The 15,618-nt window shown below is 43.9% G+C and overlaps 1 protein-coding gene across 1 annotated transcript in view; it reads right to left on the bottom strand.

The window, feature by feature from the left end:
- agbl1 (AGBL carboxypeptidase 1) overlaps window positions 1-15,618 on the bottom strand; it is a 223,136-nt gene that overhangs the window by 125,429 nt on the left and 82,089 nt on the right. The window contains exon 16 of the mRNA XM_080214182.1: window positions 3,606-3,750. Within this exon, the coding sequence (XP_080070308.1) occupies window positions 3,606-3,750 (145 nt within the window). The remainder of the gene's footprint in view (window positions 1-3,605; window positions 3,751-15,618) is intronic.

The following is a 15,618-nucleotide window of genomic DNA, read 5'->3' as shown; positions in this document are numbered from 1 at the left end:
ATGAAATGTCTTGTGATTGTGACTGTCACTGAGTAAAACCTATTGCCTTATGCTCATTGAATTTATATAGGGTGGGATTTTCCAGTTTTGGGGCGAGTGTGGCTGGAGGGCACAGTAGCACAGTGGTTGGAACTGCTGCTTCACGGCGCCAGGGTCCCAGGTTCAATTCCCGGCTTGGGTCACTATCTGTGTGGAGTTTGCACGTTCTCCCCGTGTCTGCGCGGGTTTCTCCCACATTCTGTAAGATGTGCTGATTAGGTGCATTGACCCAAACAGGCGCCGAACTGTGGTGACTAGGGGAATTTCACAGTAACTTCATTGCAATGTTAATGTAAGCCTTACTTGCGACTAATAAATTAACTTTAAAATCCCTCCCGAGGTCAATGGACCTTTGCATCGTCCATGTCCTGCTTGCTACAATTCCCGTGGCGGGTAGGATGTGAAGATTCCGCACATAGAGTGGCACATTGGCACAGGGCAGCATGGTGGCACAGTGGTTAGCACTGCTGCCTCACAGCGCCAGGGACCTGGGTTCAATTCTGGCCTCAGGTCCTGTCTGTTTGGAGTTTGCACATTCTCCCCATGTCTGCGTGCGTTTCCTCGAGGAGTTCTGGTTTCCTCCCACAAACCAAAGATGAGGTGAAGATGTCAGTGTTGGACTGGGGTGGGCACAGTAAGAACTCTCACAATGCCAGGTTAAAGTCCAACAGCTTTATCTGGAATCATAAGCTTTCAGAGCACAGTTCCTTCATCAGATAAGCAGCACTCCAAAAGCTCACCTGATGAAGGAGCAGCACTCCGAAAGCTCGTGGTTCCAAATAAACCTGCTGGACTTTAACCTGGTGTTGTGAGACTTCTTACTGAGTCCAAAGATGTGTAGGTGTGGATTGGCTGTGATAAAATTGTCCCTTAGTGTCCCAAGGTGTGTAGGTTAGGTGGATTAGCCATGGGAAATGTGTGGAGTTACAAGGAGAGGGCCTCGGTAAGATACTCTATCAGAGAGTTGGTGCAGACCCGTTATGCTGTTAGGGTCCTATGAATGGCCACTTAGCACTGGCTGTACAACCGTCCCCAGCTCAGAAAAGGTGGAGGACGAAAGCAGCCAAGTTACTATAGATCAGAAAGACTGACGGAACTGCTGATCTGAAGATTGTAAGAAGTCTAACGCCAGCATCTCCACATCGATGCTGAAGATTGCCAGAGGACCTAGCCACCCTGCATTGGGTCTTTAGGATGAGACATTAAGCCGAGACATAGTTTGTACTCTTCAAAATTCCCATGACACTATTCAGAGAAGAGCAGAAGAATCCTCCCGATGTTCTGTCTCTAATGTATCTTCCAACCAATGCCACAAAAACAGATCATTTTTCTTATTGCTGCAGTGAGACCTTGATGTGTACAAATTGGCTGGCATGTTTCCCTGTCATTGCAACTACACTTCAGGAGTACTTAATTAGCTGTGAAGTACGATGAGACATTCTTGGGACCCAAAGGATGTTATCTAAATGCAAATTCTTTGCTTATTTACACAGAACTAAGTGAGCTTACAGGTGAGGGTGACCGCAGTGTCGGCCATGCCCTGTGTTAGCACATCACTCTTACGCCCAGTACCTGCTATGTCTAAATGTGAGCCTGGTTTGTAGTTAGAGATCGGGTGCTAATGTGATGTCAACTTATTTTACACTCATCCAAAAATTATTTAGAAAGAAATAAAAGGGTCTGCTTCAATATCTTGAATACATTAGCGATGCACCGTGCAAGCGATTCAGAATAATTTGTCACCGTGAAGTGGAACGATCTAAAATGTCCTTTTATTCACATAAATTTTTTATTGAGAAACAAACTCAGCATTAGATTTCATTTCAATATAATTTTACTTGAAGAAAGAAATCCAATTTTGTTTTGCAGTGAAATCTAATTTAAAGTACACCTGTAACAAATTCTTTTGTAAAAATAATGGCTGCTCTCGCACCGTTCTGGCTCACATTGCCAAATGATTAAAAATCTTTCATGTCACTCGGGGGCTCAGTGAGGTTACGAGATCGGTGACAGAATTAGATTTTCACAGAGCTTCATTTGAAAACTTCAAAGCGGTACAGCCCACCCCATCACCCACCTCCCACCCCCACTCCCAAGGTCACCCCTTCCTACAGGGGCGAGGGGAGGAAGGAGGGAGGAAGCAACCCGCCATGGTTAAATAGGTAATCATGGGTCAAATAGGTTTGTTACCCAGCCAATTTTCCCCAATAATATATTGCACCCGCCTTGAGCTAGGGCAGGAATGGGTTTTTGAAAAGAACACCTTCAAACAGTGGAAAGGAGGTGGGGGAATCCTGTCTTTGGGGGTCGAATAGATCACCCCTTTCTTTCTAACCACCTGCTGCCTTAAACCCACTCCACCCCTCCCCCAAACCTGCCCAAATGCTCCCTGTCTCCAGTATCCTGGGGCAGCACTGTGGCACAGTGGTTAGCACCGCTGCCTCATAGCACCAGGGACCGGGGTTTGATTCCCAGCTTGAGTGGTTGTCTGTGTGGAGGATACACATTCTTCCCATGTCTGTGCGGGTTTCTTCTGGATGCTCCAGTTTCCTCCCACAGTCTGAAAGACATGCTGGTTAGGCGCATTGAACATACTAAATTCTCCCTCAGTGTACCCAAACAGGTGCCAAAGTGTGACAACTAAGGGATTGTCATAGTAACTTCGGGATCTAACTCTAGAATCTATTGGGTCTTCTTCTGCTTCCTCCCTGCAGTCCTGGCAGTGGCCACTACTGCATTCGTAGCATTTGGATTGGTCAGTAGCAGCTGAGGGTGGGACTTGCTCCGCAGTGAGGGGCAATCCTGCCCACAGCACACTGCGGCTGCAGGGTAAGTGTGGTGTCGGACACGGCAGGAACAGTGCAGCAGCAGAGGCATCCTCCTGGAGTTAGACATCTGCTCCCCAGGCGAGCTCAGACACCCCTTGCTGGTGACCCTAGCAGCTTGATAGTCTTCTCCATCTTGGCACACCCTTGCCCTCACCTACCTGCTGTGGCATACTAATGCCTTCTATTATCCTTCTCCCCTATGTACTCTATGAATGGTATGGTTTGTCTGTATAGTGCGCAATACACGTGACAATACGTCCCAATAGATGTGACAATAATAAATCAAATCACAACAAATCAAAAAAACTAATCGACCAATTTTTATGAAATCTCAAATGACTGAGTGTTCCTCCCACGGTGTGACCTTTAGTCCTGATTTGAGTCTGAGTTCCAGACCCTGAAGCCAACAGGAAAAGATCCTGCCCTTAACCTGACTGCCTGAATTTGGGGGAAATGGACCTTCTCCAGATTCCCTTTCTTTACAAATTCTATTCCACTCTTAGAATGCTCCAGGTAGAATATCAGAATCAGGAGTGCCACTGGACCTGACACTCCTCAATATATACAGGTGAGGCTCCCTGCTTACGCAAGCAATCATTACCTCAATCAGGGAGCTCATACTCTAAGAGGCCAGCCTCATGGGCCTTGTTGAGATCATTACAAACTGTTCAGTAGATTAGATCACTGGGGTGTTTTGCAGGACCCTTCCACAGTCTATAGAATAAGAAAGTTACATACCATTAGTGTCGAGTAGGTGTATGGGTAGTGATATGCCAGGTAGCAGACATCCTTCGAGTGCAGGAAAGTGATGGTAAATGTCAAGGTGTAGTATGATGTTTCCTTCTGACCTCTTGTAGCTGCGCTCTGTCTACAATAATGATTTCTGAGGGAACAGAATAATATCCAGCTTTATCTATGCATAGAATCCATTTATTCTACTTTGTCAAACACGCTGTGTTTCAACCAAGTAATATCACAGGCAAAACGATGAATTTCATTTCACAAGGAAGGAAACTGTATCGATAGGTGTGTTTCACATTTGCAGTTTACACCTCAATGAATGTTTCAAATTATCTACATTACACAGCTGTGCATTTCACACCAATGCAGATTTCACATCTATTTACAGGATAGAAACCTCCCTATTCACAAGCAGAAAACACAAAAGTGTACTCACCCCATGGCATCTTATGAAACTGACTTTGTTGAATTTAGTAACATGGGAGGCGATCGCTAAGTGGCATCCAGAAACTCAGCTAATGTTCTGGGGACCCGGGTTCAAATCCCACCATGACAGATGGTAGAATTTGCATTCAATAAAAAAAATCTGGAATCAAGGATCTATTGATGACCATGGAACCATTGTCAATTGTTGCAAAAACCCATCTGGTTCACTAAAGTCCTTTAGGGAAGGAAATCTGCTGTCCTTACCTGGCCTGATCTACATGTGACTCCAGAGCCACAGCAATGCGGGTGACTCTTAACTGATCTCTGAAATGGCCGAGCGTTTCAAGAAGGCAGCTCACCACCACCTTCTCAAGGTCAACTAGGGATAGACAATAAATGCTGCTCAGCCAGCAACACCCATGTCCCACACGTGAATGAAAAAAAATAACAGTCTCCCTCACCCCACAACTGGGAGAAAAAAATGAGTCGGAAAGCTGTCAGATTGTCATAGGAACCCAACCATTCACTGCAGTCCTTTACATAAAAAAGAACATTGTGGCCTCCACAGGCTCCAACCACATGATTGCTTCTTCATGCTCTCCTCATGCCTAGTCACCAAGTTGTAGAAAGAACCACCATCAAAGCAGCAGCCCCGGGTGGCACGGTGGCACAGTGGGTTAGCACTGCTGCCTCACAGCGCCAGGGACCCGGGTTCAATTCTGGCCTCAGGTCACTGTCTGTATGGAATTTGCATGTTCTCCCTGTGTCTGTGTGGGTTTTCTCCAGTGCTCTGGTTTCCACCCACAGTCCAAAGATGTGCCAGTTAGGTTGATTGGCCGTGCCAAATTGACCCTAGCATTCGGGGATTAGCAGGGTAAATATGTGGGATTATGGGAATAGGTCTTGGGTGGGATTGTGGCTGGTGCAAATTTGATGGGCTGAATGGCCTCCTTCTACACTGTAGGGATTCTATGATTTTACCTCAGAACATTGATTGCACAGTTTCACACACACACACACACCAAGAAAAAACATTTAAAAAGCACACACGCGCATTAAGCAAAGAAGCCCATTTCATAGATACGTACGCAAGGTGCATCACAGCTGTGCGATCACGTCAGTCTTTTATAAGTATGTAGATTGCACATGCACGCACATTACAGAGTCATATAATTAGCATCAGAGCAAAATTAATGTGTTGTCTCTTATGTGCATGAAATTTGAACAAATATTCATTTTACCATCTAAAATGTAAGATACTCTAATTGTTTAAAAGGCAAGTTCTCTTTACAAAAGTGAAAGGCAATTCTAAAAAGATGAAATTCTGAAAAATAACGTGGCTGCTACTAGGGGATCATTTCAGGTGCTGTGTTTTGAAAGATCACCACATTAAGACTTTGCGTGATCCGAGATTATCAGATACTTACAATTGATGATGTGCACAGAAAATTAGCCGAAACTCTTCAGAGGCGGAATGAATATTCCTGATTCTCCATCGCCAGGGACAATGTGAAAAATAGTTCAACGTTCCAATTCTCTTACAGAAGGTATTAAACCATAACGGTACTGCACCATGGGTTTAAAATGCTTTCAGTAAATGTTAAGAATATTTCATATCTAACGGGCCTGCACAGTAGACATTGAGTGGATTAAGATAATTTAGAACATGCCACAAGTTTGAAACTTGGACCGTCAATTAAAACGAAGGAAATGTTACAACCTAAAATCTAACATTGCTCAGGTCCCGGCTCATGAGATTACTGAGGTCATTTTACTAGGGCAGAGGTGGCAACTCAAAATGAATTCACCATTACTGTCCTCGCTCACGCAAAGTTACCATTTCTGGCTTCAACGCATTTTTACATTTCAGACTGAAAACTGCACTCAGCGGTGTTCATGCATCAATGTATCAGATGACAGCACTGTTGTTTTGACAATAGTGTTAGCCAATCTAAAATAAACAGATGAGTATCTCTATTACAGCGTAGTGGCATGGTCGTCAGCACTGTTTCTTCAGAAGGGATTCATCAAATGCAGACAATAAAATTCTAACAAAACTTACTCCAACTTGTAAATCAAAGAAAGGGTTTAATAGAGAAACTTCATTACTCCAAATTTGGGACTTCGCCCTGGGCTATTCCAAGCTCCCCACAATTCCCAACAGGTTCTTATTTATACTGACCCAGCTGGTCAGCTGACCATCACATCATTCTGTAATTGGTTCCATGGTTTACTGAGTCAGCTGGCCCTTACATCTCATTACCATTGATCATATCACATCCGATACAAAGTTGTCACCAGTCACATGCTAACAAGCACTGCTACTTCACAGTACCAGGGACCCAGGTTCGATTCTGGCCTTGGGTCACCCTCTGTGTAGAGGTTGCACATTCTCCCCATGTCTGCATGGGTTTCCTCCGGATGCTCCTGCTTCCCCTCTCAGTCCAGGGATGTGCAGGTTAGGTGGATTGACCATGTTAATTGCCCCTTAGTGTCCCAAGATGTGTAGGTTAGATGCATTGGCCATGGGAAATGTGTGGGATTGCAGGGATAGGGTGAGGGCAGAGCCAGGGCAAGTTACTCTGTCAGGTTTGATGGGCTTAATGGCCTTTTCTGATTACAGAATCATAAAATGCTTACCACACAGAAGGAGGCCATTTGGTCCATCATTTCTGTGCTGGCTGATTGATCTACTTCTCATTTAACCATTAAAAAAAGGTGAAAAGATGGCTCCTTCATCTTGGGGTACTCTCGACCTTACCCACCAGCCATGCCACCCTCTACCAACCTTACTGCCAACCCCAAAAACATTACATTCTCCAGTGCATTGCAAGCCCACCTTCTGACCATGAATTTGGGGAAAATCACAAGTGACTGATTATTCACCAAACAGTGCGGATTTCCGACCACACCCACCCTCTCCCCAACACCTCCCCCCCCCCTCCCTCCCGCACCAGGGGGAGTCTCTTTTCTTCCCGGAAAACAGTTCCAACATCTCCAACCTATCTCCATAACTGAAACTGCTCATTCCTGAAACAATTCCCGTGAATCTTTTCTGTGCCTTCTCTAATGCCTTCACGTCCTTCCTAAAGTTGTGTCCAGAACTCGACTCAATTCTCCGGTTGAAGACAAAGCAATGTTTTACACAAGTTCAACATGACATCCTTGCCTTTAGACTCAATGCCACTATTTAATCAAGTCCAGAATGCTGAAAAATATCACACGCACATTAAAAGATTTGCCCATCGATGTAGTCAGTCTAATTTCAAGCTTAATGTTATACTCACACTGTGCTGTAATCTGTAGGGTGCTTTTGTTTGATCGTGCACCCCTCAATATGTCCCATGGAACAGAACAAACAATGGCTGGACATCCAAAATTACACACTACAGGCACACTGAAAACTGCTACATGCACAACTTTTGGCAACTTCACTCCAAACTACCAAAGTGTTAGAAGCTCTGGGCTTTATGCTTCATCTGCTGCTATTAGTACCAATTTGTATTTCCAGTGTTGGTTTGACATTGGGGAATTCAAACTACCCATTCAGTTTATTGGGGTGGAATGAATGAATCAAACACACGCTGCATATTTCAAATCCTAAACTGGCAGAGCCATCTACGTCTAGAAATAGTTCTCCAAATAGGTTCTGCTACAGCCCAAAGGCTTAATTTGATGCGTGTCAAATATTCTCTGAAAACTGAAAAGAAGATGGGCTTGCACTGCCTAGCAATGGATGAAGAGGCAATTTACTGTCTGAATAAAACTTCTCAAACCTTGTGGCGTGAGGCAATTTATGCAAGAAACATCGAACCATACTATATCACCAGTCTGACCAATGGACAGATTGGAAATGGATGCAAGTGAAGGGGTTATGTAGGGGAAATAGTTTCTTTATTGCTATTAGCAACTGCCACACAACCTTGCACCTGAATATGACGACCCCGACATGGGTCCATAAGAGATAAGAAACTTGATTGCTGAATGTTCCAGAATGATCCTAGTTATAGGGAAGAGAATAGACAAAACACAGAAATTTCAATGCTATAAATGAAATGAGATTGGAAACTGATGGAGGAAATTTAATATTGGAATGAGAGTAAACTTCTAACTTTAAGAACCATATGCTATAAGCAAATAGTCCATTTGTACTATAACTCATCTTTATATTATATGAACCTCATTATAAACTAGTACTTGGAAATAAAATGTGATAAATAAATGTCTATATGCACATTATTTCCAATATCACTGTGGTTCAGTTCATAGATGTAAGAGGGAGGAGTCTTTAACCCTTTTCCCGAGGGAAGACGAGGACTGATATTCATTGTGGACGGGGGAATCAGGTGTTGGACATTTTCCTGATGTTTTGATTCACTCCTCTGTCTAGGCAGAGCTGGCATGCCCAGTTTTGCACCTCCTGTGGAGTGGGGAACCCTGGGGTCAGAAGCAGAGTCAATGTCAGGGCATACGGCTTTGTAGAGACATTGACCCAGTTCTTCTCATCAGTATCAGTATGTTGCAGCACAGTGGCACAGTAGTTAGCACTGCTGCCTCGCAGCGCCAGGGACCCAGGTTCAATTCCAGCCTCGGGCCACTCTCCGTGAGGAGTTTGCACCTTCTCCCCAAGTCTGCGTGGGTTTCCTCTGGGTGCTCTGGATTCCTCCCACACTCCAAAGATATGCAGGTTAGGTGGATTGGCCTTGTTAAATTGCCCCTTAATGTAAGGGGGACTAGCAGGGTAAATACATGGCGTAATAGAGATAGGCCTGGATGGGATTGTTGTTGGTGCAAGTATATGGGGAGGATGGCCTCCTTTTTTTTAATTTATTAGTCACAAGTAGGCTTACATTAACATTGCAATGAAGTTACTGTGAAAATCCCCTAGTCGCCACACTCCAGTGCCTGTTCAGGTACACTGATGGAAAATTTAGCACGGCCAATGCATCTAACCTGCACATCTTTCAAACTGTAGGAGGAAATAAGAGCACCCAGAGGAAACACACGGGGAGAATGTGCAGACTCTGTGCAGACAGTGACTAAGCTAGGAATCAAACCCGGGTCCCTGGACCTACGAAGCAGCAGTGCTAACCATTATGTCACTACACTGCCATTCTGCATTGTAGGGATTCCATGATCCTATGATCCTAGTATAAACCCCTTTTCACTTCCCCCCCCTTCACCCCGCTCACTCACTCACCTCCACAATCACCCATAACCACTCACCCAGTTTCCATTTTATAAAAAGAACCCACAAGTCCTATAATAACAATTGGAAAACTTTTAAAAACTGATAAATCAGAAAAATAAACAAACATGATTTGGTAGGAACTCTAAAAACATTCATCCTCACTGGAAAACTCAAATCTGTCACATCTTTCAAACAGCCAAAGAGATGGCTGATCTGCTTGGCAGGATGACAGGGAGGATTGAATGAAAGACATGAGGATTGTTTAAGCGTTCAACTATTGATTTTACAGTGGGGTAGCCTTTCAATATCGTGGAATGTAGAACGGCATTTTATATACCAGATCATCTGTTCTAATGTATCAAAACAGTTTTCCACTTTCAAAATACTGTTCTTCCATCTAACAGCTTTCCAGTTGTCAGAACTAATAACCTGGCAAACACATTATTTGATGACCACTTGGCTTTTCCAATTACAGGTCTGTCATCACTCACTTTAGTAGATTTTTATGCAGTTCTGGGACAACATGGAATGGCAAATTGTGAGATTTAAGTAAGATTGCTGCATTTTGTGGTGAACTATAAAGGATTGAACGGCATTTTTATTCACATTTTACACTCTGCCTGCCTCCAGTCCCTGGTTCACACCTCCGTTAACCAGGAGAACTTCCAAAACAGAGCTGCCTTGCTGAAATTGCAGAAGTTCTGAAATGTTCACTTCCAGAAGGAAGCTGGCAACTTCTAAACAGCAACCCATGGGGTTTCTGACCCACCCTCTTACCCACTCCACTTAAAATAACTAGAGATGGTATTGGCACTGGGACTTCCATCTACTCTGCTCTGCGGCCAATTTCTTCCAGTTTGCGACTCCATGCTGTCCCAGAACTAACGCAAAAATCTGCTCCCAGTTCACCGGAAGCAAAAGTCAGAAAAAAGGGTAAAAGACTCAGAGGATGAGATCTTCACCACATTAACATCGAGGCAAAATTCGCACAGCCTTCCTGAGGTAGGGAAGCTTGGCCTTTTCCTAAAGTAGGTGTCCGAGTCAATTGTTAGCATTCAGCCTCCCAGCTTATTTCTTTGATTAAATCTTGGTTGAACACCCCAAAACAAATGGACATGGAAAACACAGCACCACAGCCTGCCTGTAGACTCCCATTGACTAGTTGGGCAGGGGGAGGAGAGAAGAGGGTGGGTAGTGCTTCCTTGGGAGTGCAGTGGAATGCTAATAACTTGCAATAACGAGTCCTTTGAGAGCTATTACTGTATAGTATATTTATTAGTGTCACAAGTAGGCTTACATTAACACTGCAATGAAGTTACTGTGAAAATCTCCGAGCCGCCACACTGCAGCACCTAATTGGGTGCACTGAGGGAGAATTAGGCATGACGAATATACCTAATTAGCATGTATTTTGAACTGTGGGAGGAAACCAGAGCACCCGGAGGAACCCCATGCAGATGAAGGGGTGGGGGCGCAGGGGCAAAAACGTACAGATTCCGCACAGATAGTGACCCAAGTCAGGTCCCTGGTGCTGTGAGGCATCAGTGCTAACCACTGCGCCACCATGCCACCATTTACAGTACGCCTGCGCCCTATCTCCATCAAGGCCTGGCAAAGGAATACAGCCCTCTCACACCTAGTGTCTACAGTTGGCTTAGCTACCATTTCTATTATGCACTGCCTAAGGTTCTGTCCTGCAATATGGATCTCCACAAGCCCAGAAAATGTCCTGGGATGGGGAAATCTTCATCGCCCAACAACTAGGCACAAGCAGCACACTTCAGCCCTCAAAGTCTGTCTAGGACTGGTGAAGTGGCGGGACTAAAAAAACCTGCCCTGGGATGATCATCAAGTATATTTACTGCGTAACATTTTAACCTGATCATTATTGGCACCCACACCTTAAATTAGAAACATTGATGTCAAAGCTTTGCGAGAACCAATTGCCAAAATAAATTCCTCAGGTGATGCACTTCAGGAAGGACCAACCTTAGGGTCAGGAACGCCGGTTGATCTCATACTGGTGCGATAAGCAGACCAACTTCAGAACCAACCTGCTCCACCAGCTGTGTCATCCCAATTATTCCATACTCATGTAACAAACCAGATGACAGGCTGTTTGAAAAAGACAGCAATAAAATAGGATTCATTGCTGCCGCTGAGGACGCTTCGAGGGCAAGGTTGTAAATTATAACCACTGAAGCAAGTGCATGGTGAGGTCATTTAGAGTTCAATTGCCACGTGAACTGCAACACAGCCTTATTTTTGTTCTACCATTTTTAAGAAGCCATTATACAAGTCAAGTCAAGGGATGCAGAAATTTTGCATTTCCGGTTCTTGAGGAGCTTCTTGGATTTTTTCAAATACTTCCTTATCTTTCCTCTTGAAGTGTGACACCCAAATTAAAAAGTAATATTTAAAGTATTTTAATGCATGTTTTATGTACCAAGGTTATTGTATTCTAACCAGATTATGCAAAGTTTCCAGGCCAGTATGCGCCTTGTTATTTCCACTGTCCTTCGTCAAATATAACAGGTACCCGTAGCCTCAAAGCTCGACGTGCTACGGAGGGGACTGCATGTCTATTTGTTGCGGCACCAGCACAGGATATGAACCTTGGTGCAATGGGGCATCATTAGTGGCTTCCACTTGTTCCCCAATCACCTGGGGATTCAACACTCTCTCTCAGGTCTCCTTGTTGTCCTCCTTTCTGATGGCAAGTCTATCAGGGTTGATTGGGTGAATGTAATTCATCTGTGGAGACATGAAGGACATTTTTCCATTCATTATTCTGAATGACGCATGCACTGGAATTATCGAAGATCTACTGTAGACACGAGCGCGGAGCAAATTCATTCTGTTCCAATGCAGCAAATTAATACACACAGGACGTTACACAAGTTTAAGTATTTGCATCAAATTGAAAAGGAATTTTGAGAAAGTGATTAAAGATGGCATTGTAAGCATTGCTTTCAAGCTATTACCATATAGGATGTTTGTTAAAAATGAAACCATCTGGCACTTACAAGATTATTTTGAGCCTGAGGTAGAGTTGTCTCCCTCGCTGAGTAGATTGAAATTTTCAAATAATCCACTCATGACAATTAACTATTTTTGTGGGATCTTCATGGCTTCCTTGCTGTGATGTGGTCGCTTATTGTACCCAGTTTTCATCTTTAACACATTTTGAGAATGCAGCAATGTGCTTTACACTGATTCTGTGGAGGATTTTTCACTGCTAGGTGGTCTACAGCTGCTCCTGGCTCATGTTGCTTCATGTTTGCACTGAAAAAGGGTCTTGATAATTAATGAATTAATAGTTTGATTAATACAAAAAAGTTCACCTTCAGCAAAACATCGCATTTTTTATTTTTGGCTTTGGCTATCTATTCTCTGTCTACATCATTAGCTTGTTATGGTCATTAATATAATTTAAGTACCTCGTTCTCACTAACTGAGAAGTAAGTGGTTGATGCAATACATCCAAGAATGCATTAGTCACTTAGCAGTAAGCATATGCAAAGTCATATGACTTTTGCCAATAGATCTGAGCATTGTTTAAGCACGCACTTTGTTTCATCAGTTTAATCTGTTCAAACCAATATTTTCTCCGAACTACGGAAGCACCAAGCCAGTAAAGATTTGTCAAAATATGTGTTTTCCTTTGCCTTGCAAGGACCTGTTTGAGAGATGAGAGAGGTGGCATTTTTTTTAAAAGGACGGACAAATCCACCACAATTATATCCCTGCAGCAGTCGAAATGTTGTACTTTTGTCGCGCCAAACATGTTTTCATTCAAGTCAGCAGTTTTCTCATTCTGGCAGAAAAGGTGCCTGCGGAAGTCACTTGGAATGTAAGAGAGTACTGTCGTTTCCAGTTGGGGACAAAGTTGGAAATGGCTCCGAGCGAGATATTCAAATGTGCTTTCGCAGTAACCCAACAAAGTCCAAACTTTCCTGCAGTTAGTTCCCCACCAAAGGTCAGCCAGGGGTCTTGTTGCACTCCTTTTAAGTCAAAACTGATGGTGACACAGCCTTGTTCATTTGGCCACCAAGGAAGTGTTTCTCTGATGGAGTCACACACGGACAAGATTTGAAAGACTTCCCAGTCCTCGCAGCTGCAGATGGAAAGTTAATGGCTCCAGTTCTGAAGGTTATCGATCAAAGTCAATGATCCCCATCGCTGAAATTGCTTCAATCACACGTAAACACAAAGCAGCCAGGAAGTGAGTTCATGGTTTTCCTAGAACAATTACATCCCTTATTCTGAAATGGCTTCAAAAGGCTTTTCTTTTTTGGAGCACAGGATTACACCATCACGTTTCTTTTGCTTGAGTTCTTCACCTCACAGTTAAGAGTAAGACAATGATGCTATTTATATGAATATTTGGCCCACCTGAAGATGGCACAAGGATCAGGAATGCGGCAATAGTTGGAATTGCACTGGTTTATTGGAGTTGCAAATAGGCTTACATTAATACTGCAATGAAGTTACTGAGAAAGTCCACCAGTCGCAACATTCCGGCACCTGTTTGGGTACACTGAGGGAGAATTTAGCACGGCCCATGCACCTAACCAGGGCATCTTTCAGAGTGTGGGAGGAAACCAGAACACCTGGAGGAAACCCACGCAGACATGGGGGGAATGTGCAGATTCCGCACAGACAGTGGCCCAAACCAGGGAATTGAACCCAGGTCCCTGGCACTGTGAGGCAGCAGTGCTAACCACTGTGCCACCATGAAAGAGTGATTAGCTGCTTGAAAACAAGTAACCGCAAAAGGGCAGGGTAGGAACTGGAAACAATCCTCTGTTAATTATTTTTATCAGTGACATCGGAATGGGTGCAGTGATTTATAGACAGGAGCGACTTCTAATCCATGTTTTCAGTCATCGTGTTAGAGTTTGCTGGTAGAAATCAGGATGGTTCACAAATGACCCCATTAAATGCGATCCCAAAGACTAAGGGTCACAGACCGAGTAGTTTGTGTTATTGACAGTCATGTCTATTGAATTCCTGCTACTTCATCACCGCATTGATCCGCAAGGACTTCAAATATTAAGAAACGAGACAAGAAGCAGCACAGTAGCACAGTGGTTAGCACTGCTGCTTCACAGCTCCAGGGACCTGGGTTCGATTCCCAGCTTGGGTCAATGTCTGTGTGGAGTTTGCACATTCTCCTTGTGTCTGCGTGGGTTTCCTCTGGGTGCTCCGGTTTCCTCCCACAGTCCAAAGATGTGCGGGTTAGGTTGATTGGCCATGTTAAAATTGCCCCTTAGTGTCCTGAGATGTGTAGGTTAGAGAGATTAGTGGGGAAAATATGAGGGATATGGGAGTAGGGCGTGGGTGGGATTGTGGTCGGTGCAGACTCAATGGGCTGAATGGCCTCTTTCTATGCTGTAGGGTTCTATGATTCTATGAATTGTCACTGTCCCATGACGAGCACAGCAAGTTTACCAACATGCAATCCTCAAGTAGTTAGTGCTGGCCACTCCCAGTTCTGTGCCTCAGATGTTAAGACACTCAAAGTGAGACAAGTGCAACAAACCTTCAGACAACTTCATGATTTTGATACCTCAGGCTCTCTCCCGATTTTCCCATTGATTTGATTTATTATTGTCTGATGTACTGTGATGTAGTGAAAAATATTGGTTCTTGTGTGCTATATAGATTAAAAAAATACCATTCATAAATCGGGGAGAAGGAAAGGAAAAGATGCAGAATTTCATGTTACAGTTACTGATAGGCTCAAAACAAAAATCAGCTTAATGTGTGATAAGACCATTCAAAAGTCTGATGGCAGCGGGGAAGAAGCTGTTCTTGAGTCGGTTGGTACGTGTTTTCAGGCTTTTGTTTCTTTTTCCTGATAGAAGGAGGTGGAAGAGAGATGTCCGGTGTGAGTGGGGGCCTTGATCAGACTGGCTGCTTTCCTGAGGCAGTGGGAAGTGTAGACAGGGTCAGTGGATGGGAGGCTGGTTTGTGAGATGGACTGGGCTACAACATGATGGTGGACACAACCAATCCTAATGAGCTGGCTCATCCCGGAATTGGGAGCTTCAAGCTGGCAACCCAAGTTCTGACCATGCCACGTTTCCATGTGAGTGTGGAACTTGCTGGTTTTATCTTTAGTTCAGGTTCAATATTTTTCCTTTTTCTCCTATACCTACAGTACAATATAAAATTGTTAACAGCAATAATTGTATTTTAAACCCTCCCAAATCAATTAAACTTGTGTGGCTATTTCTAATTGGATGGTTTAGTTGAGACACCATTTCGGAATGGCCCGACCATCGATGCCCTTGACACACTGGTGTATCATCACCATAGTGATGATGGAGGTCCAGTATGAAAACTTCCCCTAGTCTTTAATAATATTCTGCGTTTCATTCACTTTTG

Source organism: Carcharhinus amblyrhynchos, chromosome 28 (assembly GCF_965287045.1).
Source record: "Carcharhinus amblyrhynchos chromosome 28, sCarAmb.v2.hapA, whole genome shotgun sequence".
NCBI lineage: Eukaryota > Metazoa > Chordata > Chondrichthyes > Carcharhiniformes > Carcharhinidae > Carcharhinus > Carcharhinus amblyrhynchos.
Note: the sequence above shows the minus strand (reverse complement) of the source record. Positions and strands in the feature narration are given on the sequence as shown.